Here is a 9,668-nt window from a genome sequence, read left to right as displayed (position 1 = left end):
TGGCAGAAACACAAAGTGGAGAGTCCAGGTGAAGGGAGTAGAAATTTGAAGGGAGATATGAACTAGAATGTGTAGCATGAGGAGCTGAGGAAGAATGAGGGAGAGGTGTACTATAATTAGTGAAGAATGGTCATGAAGAGGCGGGTTGTGGAGGGCAGGGGACAGGTTAGACATAGGAAGGTGGGTTTTAAGGGAACATTTGAAGTTTGCAATCTAGAAGATACGAAGGGTGTCAGCACAGGAGAAATCTTGAATACGGGAGTGAGACGTAGTAGCCAGATGGGAGGTGAGGCGGCGACCGTTGACTGACCATAGAGGGCGAGAGCGACTATAAATGGAGATGAGGTTGGAGACGTAAGCAGCAGAGGAGTTGGAGAGGGCTTTGTAGGTGAGGGTGAGGAGTTTGAAGAGGATTCTGTAACAAGATTGGAGGGGGAGCAGACAGAGAGGGGAGGCATATGTAGACCGACGAGAGAGGAAGATTAGGCTCACTGAAGCATTGAGCATGGACTGAAGAGGAGCGAGACGGGTACACATTACTTTGGAGAAATCTGGTCCAATCACACACAAGCACTTTCAGTGTGTCTTATTATTAAGTGCTTTGGTAGCAAAATGATTTTATTTGTCAGGGAAAGGGGCACTTGTGGAACACGACTGGTTACTAGCTGAAAACCTGCGCCATTCAAATCCCTCTTGTGTCCTAGCCATGAATTCTCAAAATAAGGTCTGTTGTATTTATTGATGTAAACAACTTTTTTGTAGTGGCAGCAAAATACGCAGAAGCATACCTCCATGTTTTACCAAGATGTTACTGATCCCACTAACCATTCTTTATACCTATCCCCCATTATTATTCTACCTCCCAAAAAAGGTTTCTAGCCCTCGCTGTAGTTTGTAGTCTCTATTTTATCTTTACAGTTATTGTTACTTATTTTGTTCTCATAACCTTAAGCATTGCTGCTAACTTCTCTTGTCCATAGTGGCTATATCCTTCTTACTGTTTCAGCTATTTGTTGTGCTCTCAATAAACAGTATATATATATATATATATATATATATATATATATATATATATATATATATATATCTCCGAACAAAATGAAAGACTAAATTGTTTGCTTTATTTTTTACTAGATGTGCTAAATAGACTCTCTAGCAGTTATATAATACCTTCCTCTCCTGCCATTTTCAGATGTAGTAGGTACTTTGTCTATGATGGTCCCTCTCCCCCTTGTCATAACTCGATGTCATCAGGGTTGAACTGAATGGCACAAATTACTTCCTCGATTGTATTATGTTGAGATGACGTAGTGGCGGGGATAGCCATACAAGGACTCATAGCGGCCGCACTTTTAAAGATGGCAGGAGTTGCAGGGACATTAGTGCTATGTATACTATACTAGAGCGTTTATATAGGAAATACTTACAGATAGTGGTTACATTTGCAAAATAAACCATAGGGTCTATCCCCAAACTCTAAGAAAGTAGCGTGTTTTCCTTTTAATGAATACAAGGAACCTCATTATTTTTGACCATGATGGTGAAGAGTTTCCATGGAAAGGTCACATCTATGTTTGCAGGCTCTAAAACATATCACCAAAAAAAGCTCATTATGCTGAGTGAGGTAATAGGCTGAACGAGCCTAACCTAATGGTATATGGTCTGGCAGGGACTTAACATTAAAAGGGGGTTAATGATGACAATGCAGTCGCCAGCCAATGAAGGCACAGAGAGGGTCAAAGTCCCCAGTATATATCCTCTCTCTGTGGGCGGGCGTGTCTCTCATTTCCTGCATCGCTTTCCACCCTCCCGCCCGGCTGGTTTAACAATCCATTACAGCAGGTTTTACTCATTTGCTAAGGTAATGAGGTAGGAGAGCGGGCAGTCAGCGGGTTAATAAGCAGATGGGGTTACCAGTATGGCTGGGGTCATTGCCCCCCTCCGAAGAATCATGAATCATCCTCCTGAGTGAAGGACCCCTTGGCAGGCTTTGAGCGGGCGCCAATGTCGAGTCCAGGAGGGCCGCAGCCGCCTCATTAGCCCAAATTTAACAGCAAGTCAATTGTAAAGGAGTTTGCTCCTGGGACCAGTGGGCCATGGTATGACCTTCCACTGTTTGGCTTTGCGTTTAGCCAGCTGACTGCTCTGCTCCCGCAACCAATTCGGTTTCTAAAAAATATTTCCAAAATGCGTACATATCTCACACAAGACACTGCAAAAACTTTAATTCATGCACTCATCTCCCGCATTGACTATTGTAATTTCCTCCATACTGGTCTTCCCAAAATCAGACTTGAGACCCTACAATCTATTGCACGCAGCGGCTAGACTGAATTTCCTTGCAAATTGTTCCTCTGCTGAGTCCCTCTGTCAGTCTCTACATTGGTTGCCTGTTTTTCAATGAATCCAATATAAAATTCTTCTACTAACATACAAGGCCATCAACAAAATTGCACCAACATACATCTCCTCACTTGTCTCAAAATATCTCCCAAATAGACACCTCTTTTCTGCACAAGATCTGCGTCTCTCTTTCACTGTCATTACTTCCTCCCATTCTCTGTTACAGGACTTCTTTCGGACTGCACCCACTTTATTGAATTCACTACATCGCACCACAAGACTTTCCTCTAGTCTTCAAACCTTCAAGCGTTCTCTGAAAACCCACGTCTTCAGACAAGCCTATAATATTCCTATACCACCCTTTTAATCTCCCTAGGTTACCCTATTACCACCCTTTACACAGCTAACACAAGACAACAACCCGCTGACCAACATAGTTGTGTGACTAAGCATACCGCCCACTAAATACTTTGCAACCTTCATTCTAGCTGGACAAATATTCAATATGATGTATCACTTACCCTTGTGTATCAAACCATTGTCCCATAGATTATAAGCTTGCGAGCAGGGCCCTCTTACCTCTCTGTATGTATTACCCAGTATTGTTTTATTACTGTTTGCTCCTAATTGTAAAGCGCTACGGAATCTGCTGGCGCTATATAAATAAATGTTGATGATGATGGTCCGGCCTTGGTTGGCATAGCAATTACAGATAACAAATAGACTTGATATACTAAAAATTGGGATGTTTTTGAGAAAGTAGAACAGGCAAAACAACAATAAAGATGTAGTCATTTTAATGGTGAAAGAAATAACTACTTTATATTCAGTATGTTTTGTTTGTATTTTAGAAATAAAATAAGTAAAACTGTATGTATTATGTTTCTTGCGTTCTCCATCATTAATATTGCTTGATGAACGGAGACTTTAAAGAAGAAAACACATAACAGTCCTCCAACACGTGTCCTTTTACTCTCTGGAGTGCAACTCGGATAGAAGCAAATCACAGACACTATTTGAACTGTTCGTTAAACAGGTGAACTTTCAGCAGGGTCCTGCAGTTAGAGACGATACTTGACAGAGACATTTTGTTGAAGATTTCCAGGCAACATGCAAGTAGGGTCGTAGTCCTGAGAGCGGAGGTAACCTGTAAAAAAAAAAAAAAAAAGCATCATCGTGAGCACTGGGTTGGTATGTACAGAGATTGTAACAATAGAAATAACACGTGGAAATGGATTGGAAAGCACAAAATACTTTTGCAGTGAAAAGTAATAATTAAAATGGAAGACAAGATGATTTCAGTAGGAGAACAGTAATTAATGATGGAGAATAGACAGGTTATTCCTGCAGCAGCTATTTGAATGGATTGTAGGGGACCAAGATATCATTGCAGCAAGATGGAGATTGCAGACGACTGGACAGCATGTAACAAAAATTACTTTGCAGTACAAGAAAAAATGTTTTATATCTGAAAGAATAATCAGGGAAAGAAATCAGAAGAAATAATAGGATTTTTATACATCCGATAAATCCTTTTATTTTGGTCCACTGGGAGACACTGGGAAACATTGGGGTATAGTGTAGGGACCTGTCATGCAGGCACTTTACGACATTCTAGACGTTCACCGTAGCTCTACCCCCTCTATACAACTCTCCTGATAGGCTTTCAATTTATGTTCAACCCTGAAGAGGAGTAGACAGGCTCAAACGTCAACGATTGTGGGTGGGCAGAACACCATCATGCCAATTTCGTATCAGCAGACTGGGTGCCGAGCAGATTACGCTTGCAATCCACGCTGCAAACCACGCCTGGGTGCAGACGAGAAAAACAAAAGGAGAGAAACCTTTGCTTTCCTTCCTGTTAATGTTTCAAAAGCTATTTTTCCTCCTGTCGCCTAACTAATAATATTGTCTAGCTACGGTCCAAACAGGACACCCACAGAAAAAGAAAGTGACTCAAAAGTATTCTTAGACTCCATATCAGCCTCCCAGGAGTAAAGCCAGAGAGTCCAACAAGCTAAAATCACAGAGGCAGATATCCATGCCCTAATCAATCCATTGCCTAGGACCACCTCTTCCAGATACTCCGTAGCTCTCTCAATCTGCTCCACCAACAGGAGCAATTCAGATTATGGATTGCCAGCTAAGAAGCCCATAGTAAGCTGCTCGGACCAGCAATTCACAATCTTGTTCACCCAAGCTGAGGCCAAAGTGGGCCTTAAGAAGGCTCCTTCTGTCCCAAAAAAGTACTTAAGGTTGCCCTCGACCTTATGGTTCGCACCATCCTTAAGCATTGCTGCATTAGGACTTAGAATGGTAGTTGTCTTGGACAGGTGCACCCACCTTAGGAGGCGTTTTACGATTTACCAATATCCTCAGAGGAGAGAAGATAACAGAACTGTACCCTTCGGGGAAACTTGGAACCTCCGATTCGGCAAGTTACAAACCTCACCCAACAAATCATCCAGTGGAAGATAAAGGTAAAAAAAACCATGTGCTTTTCAACCTCCGCTTAAACAGAGAAGGCTTTGCAGTCTCAGGGACTGCTATCTCTAGGATATCTAACACCTGGCACACAGCATGTATCAGCTCCTTCACCCCATGACAGTAAGTGGTGACTTCCTGCACAAAGCAGAGGTCCTCCTTATCTAGCACTTTGCCCTCCTCCTGGGAAGAACAGTCGGAGTCTGACTCATTCTCAGGTTGGGGTGTCCCCACTCTTCTGCACTTACACTTAGCGGATTCCAACATCCTCTCCACAGAGGAGGAAACCAAAACCAGGCTACTGCCACAGGACCTTGGCAAAGCAATACAGGCATGGAACAAGCCAGACTCCCTGAAGAACCAAAGGGAACTGACTAGCTGAGCAATCAAAGCCATAGAGTTGGTTAGTGACCTAGCCCAGGCATTAAGAGCATACTTGCCTACCTCTGAACAGTGAATTCCGGGAGATCCCGGGCAGGTGGCATGGTTGGAGGGCGGGACGCGGTCAAAGCGTCATTTTGGCCCCACCCCAGCGACAAAACTGTCATTTTGTCGCGGGGGTGGAGCCAAAATGACGCGATTCACTGCAAATCGCATCATTTTGGCCATCAAATAGCAGTATGCGGGATACTTGTCTGCTCTCCCAGGAGTCCGGGAGACCTACCCGAATTTTGGGAGTCTCCCGGACATTGCGAGAGAGTTGGCAAGTATGATTAAGAGTTTCAGCTGGGACAGGTAAACCTCGTCATATAAGTTACCCCAGCCACAGCCCTCGAGGATCAACCCCCAATCTGACATGATAAGCACAGATAGGAGAAAAAAATACAAGAACAGTCAGAAGCAACACACAATCACAAAAAAAATATGATAAAATAAGCCTGCAAGGCAGCCCTAGAGCCCAATAAATCTTTGGGACTAACCAGTTAGTAAACCACGAAAAAACATATTACCTTAAGATGGATGAAGAGAGAAAAGGTGTGCTGGTGATTCGAGATGGCTGCTGTTCTGGTGAATGTACACGTGGAGTGACAGATAAAGGTTAACACTCACAGTCTTGCCATCCTACAGAGCACTATGAAGCAGTGACTGATATTCCTGGAATCACTGCTTGGGAACCCCTGTAGTGACTATGGCCGGGTCCTGCAGTGGAATCCAGCATTGTGAGTGGGGGAGCATTAGCGTAAGCACCACCTCGTTACCTCCGATCTATAGCTCCGAGGGTTGCACAGTCATCCGCGCTGTGACACATCAGTCACCGACTTTGGAGACCACCCCAGTAATAAAAAATATGCCCTGCCATGTCGGGCAATAAATCTAATCTGAAGGCCTAACAGAAGAGGGGTATAGAGCAGGAGTGTCGGTGAACTTTTAGGATGTCTTAAACTGCTCTTTCGTCTGGTCCCTACACTGTCCTCCAATGGTTCCAGGTGGCCTGCAATAAATGCCTGAAAAATAGCAATATTTAAAGTTATGCATAAGTGAGAAGTCTGAAGTATGCCACCTAAAAAAAGTGTGTAGAAACCTGGATGTATTGTTTTTTTGTGAGATAATTGAGATAAGTACTTTATGTACGGTGTTTTGACAAAAGGAATTATACTCATTACCTGTAATGATATCATCTGACTAGATAAAAGAGGTTTCTCCCTCACATGTTTCCATGCCCCCCTCTGCCCACATGCTTTACTCACACATGGCCCCCCCCGCCCACATGCTTTACCCAAACATGCCCCCCCTCTGCCCACATGCTTTACTCACACATGTGTGACTGGATCACTCATAAATAAGTTATGGTATGAATTTATTTAAAGGAAATAGTGCAGGGTGCTTATTTATATAATTGCACAAACACTTATGTTTGATATTGAGTATATTGAGATATGATATCGTTATTTCTGAGACCAGGGTAGAAAATTTGTTTTTCTGTTTAACCTTTCTAAAGCAAATGTCTCATTTCTGATGTATATCTGATATAATGTGCCTTTGTTTACAAAGTCTTTTGTGTATGGATATGTGGGGAACTGACTTGTTTGAGGGTTGTACTTTTTCTTTGGGAACGTGTATTTTGCGACTGTCTGAAGTATTCATGCCAGTTAGACCTTTTAACTTGTTAGTAGGTCTTCTGCCTCGGAAACAAGATGCAGAATATCACAGCAATGTTTTTAAGAATTTCATAGATAACTGTAAATATGGTTGGCTTTGCAATGTATGTAAATCCGTGTTTGTGTAAACAGGTTATATCCTGATTCTAAAAATAGGCTGTGTCTGAACTGTATAAAAGACACTTGCTTGTATTGAAAACTTGTTCTTCTGATTTCATCTGACCTGCTCACTGGTACCTTTAACCAGTGAAGAGCAAATAAACATCTTGCTTCAAAGACCTGCTTGAAAACATCTTCAATATTGCTGTATTCCTGTGACCTGCAGATTAGACCCTAAATCTAATCTGTTCTCCGGCTGTCTCTAAGGTTTGGATCCAAGCTTTTCCAGTACCACTGCTCTGCCTGCTACCCATGCAGCCCTGGTCAGTGTGATAGGCCAGGGGGGATCCATCCACAGAAACCCTGATCCATAGTAAGAGGTCAGGAGTACCAGCCCAGGTACACCAGTAACGGGGTACACTCGCAGTGTCAGTTACCCAGAAGAAACCCGGTACTGGATGCCGGTAAGGAGTCCAGTGGTGGCAGCACGTGTAAGCCCCTCCTACTACGGCAAGAGGGTGCATTTGGGATAACAAAAGGGAACGGTGGCAAAGTAAGCCCAGACAGTTCCCAGGAACAACAGACAGGGTGGCATAGGCGGTCCATCCAGTCACAACATGCCCCCCCCCCCTGCGCCCACATGCTTTACTCACACATTCCTCCCCCCCTCCGCCCACATGCTTAACTCACACATGCCCCCCCCTATGCCCACATGCTTTACTCACACATGCCCCCTCTCTGCCCAGGACCTTTAGTCACAGGTGCCCCGTCTCTGCCCAGGACCTTTAGTCACATGTGTCCTCTCTCTCTGCCCTGGACCTTTAGTCACACGTGCCCCCTCTCTGCTCAGCACCTTTAGCCACAGGTGCCCCCTCTCTGCCCAGCACCTTTAGTCACATGTGCCCCCTCTCTGCTCAGCACCTTTAGCCACAGGTGCCCCCTCTCTGCCCAACACCTTTAGTCACACGTGCCCCATCTCTACCCAGGACCTTTAGCCACAGGTGCCCCCTCTCTGCCCAGCACCTTTAGTCACATGTGCCCCCTCTCTGCTCAGCACCTTTAGCCACAGGTGTCCCCTCTCTGCCCAACACCTTTAGTCACACGTGCCCCGTCTCTACCCAGGACCTTTAGCCACAGGTGCCCCCTCTCTGCTCAGCACCTTTAGCCACAGGTGCCCCTTCTCTGCCCAACACCTTTAGTCACACGTGCCCCCTCTCTTTCCAGCACTTCTATTCACACATACCCCCCCCCCAATCACATCACCCCTTCTCACCTTTTTCTCCACTGCACAGCAGACAGGAAGATATCCAGTAGCAGCAGCAGCGAATGCACTGTGTCATGTGACCGCTGCAGTCACATGACCTGATGATGTCACAATGACGTCGGAAGGTACCTTATCTGAAGAGGATTTAGCTACTTCCCTCAGTATAGAGAGCAGCGTAGAGCTGATTCCATGTAAATTTAGTAATTCTGTTCCCTCTGAATACTTTGCTCTCTGGTTGTCACCAACTACTAATTTTGGCCCGTGAAAATAATTGAGGAAGGTGAATGGGCTCGGGGGATTCAAACGGGCTTAAGTATGTAAAGCAACATCTTTACTCTCAGGTAAGCGCTATGACTATCCTATCAGCGAGGATACTCGGATGGTGGTTTAGGAGATTGCCCTGTTGATTCCTAGAGCCCCTGCGTGCAAGACACTCTTCAGAAGTTGGGAAGTCCACCTAGCTCAGTGTAAGGTTGTCAACACGGGAGACTTATTGAATGGCTGCAGGGAATGATAACCCTCACATGTAGACGTCTCCAGGCTGTCGTGTCTGGAGAAGCAGTAGTTAAAGGCGCTGGTGTATTTTGCAGTCAAGTGAAGGGGGAATTGGTATATAATAATTTATTACAGTTTGTGTCTACTTTGTTATTTCTGTTGTCATGCAGCACATGATCTTTAGTAGTTCTATGGGGTCTATTTTTTGAACCTCCAAGATTTTTATCACAGTACATGCCCTGAAAACTGCAGTTTTTGGCTGATTACCACATTTTAATGTAACAAGGCAATTTATTATTGGGGGATCTTCGATCAGAAATGGAATCCCCATTGGTGTCTATTATCAAGCTCAAAAATTTGTTCAGTTACCTGTTCTGTACTATGAGGAGAGAGGACAGGAGAGGGATCTTCGGATTGTGATCACTTTACTATAGATTATTTGTCAGAACCACTGTCCCTGCTAATCTATTTTAATAAATTGCCACATTAATTAAATTCTGATCACTGCAATAAGAAAATTTAATGAACATGACCAGTATGCAATGGGTTATAAATAGACCCCTTAAATATGCAAAATGACACATTTAATACCCAATTTGAGTTAACGAAGAGTTGACCATTATATCCCAACACAATTTTTGTTAACTGTCATTATGTGAGCTCTTGTATTGGACTGTATTTATTATATTTTTGTACAGGTTGTGAACAATGGATATCTCTACCAAGAGGACCAATTCTGACAGTGAATCTGCTGGGGACATGACTTCACCCATATCTTGTGGAGCCCATGTGCTTGTGGGAGTCACAGGCAGTGTGGCAGCTCTGAAGTTGCCACTTCTAGTGTCTGGCCTTCTACAAATACCTGGAGTAGGTTTATACCTGCA

The 9,668-nt window shown here is 44.0% G+C and overlaps 1 protein-coding gene and 1 long non-coding RNA gene across 4 annotated transcripts in view; one reads left to right on the top strand and one right to left on the bottom strand.

Moving 5' to 3' along the window:
* Nucleotides 1-3,123: 3,123 nt before the first annotated feature.
* Nucleotides 3,124-8,412, bottom strand: LOC142152005 (uncharacterized). Its single transcript, XR_012691278.1, has 2 exons — nucleotides 8,299-8,412; nucleotides 3,124-3,490 (listed from the first exon to the last, which is right to left on the bottom strand). It is a non-coding gene; the product is annotated as an uncharacterized LOC142152005 (long non-coding RNA).
* The window catches only part of PPCDC (phosphopantothenoylcysteine decarboxylase), a 37,135-nt gene continuing 35,854 nt past the window's right edge, over nucleotides 8,388-9,668 (top strand). Inside the window, exons 1-2 of one of the 3 annotated variants that reach the window (XM_075208182.1) lie at nucleotides 8,388-8,630; nucleotides 9,483-9,651. In XM_075208182.1, the coding sequence (XP_075064283.1) occupies nucleotides 9,493-9,651 (159 nt within the window). In that variant the 5' untranslated portion in view covers nucleotides 8,388-8,630; nucleotides 9,483-9,492. The remainder of the gene's footprint in view (nucleotides 8,631-9,482; nucleotides 9,652-9,668) is intronic. The other 2 variants (XM_075208184.1, XM_075208183.1) reach the window with 2 other exon arrangements.

The sequence above is a fragment of the Mixophyes fleayi genome, chromosome 4 (assembly GCF_038048845.1).
Source record: "Mixophyes fleayi isolate aMixFle1 chromosome 4, aMixFle1.hap1, whole genome shotgun sequence".
Classification (NCBI taxonomy): Eukaryota; Metazoa; Chordata; class Amphibia; order Anura; family Limnodynastidae; genus Mixophyes; species Mixophyes fleayi.
This window is presented reverse-complemented; position numbering and strand designations above follow the sequence as displayed.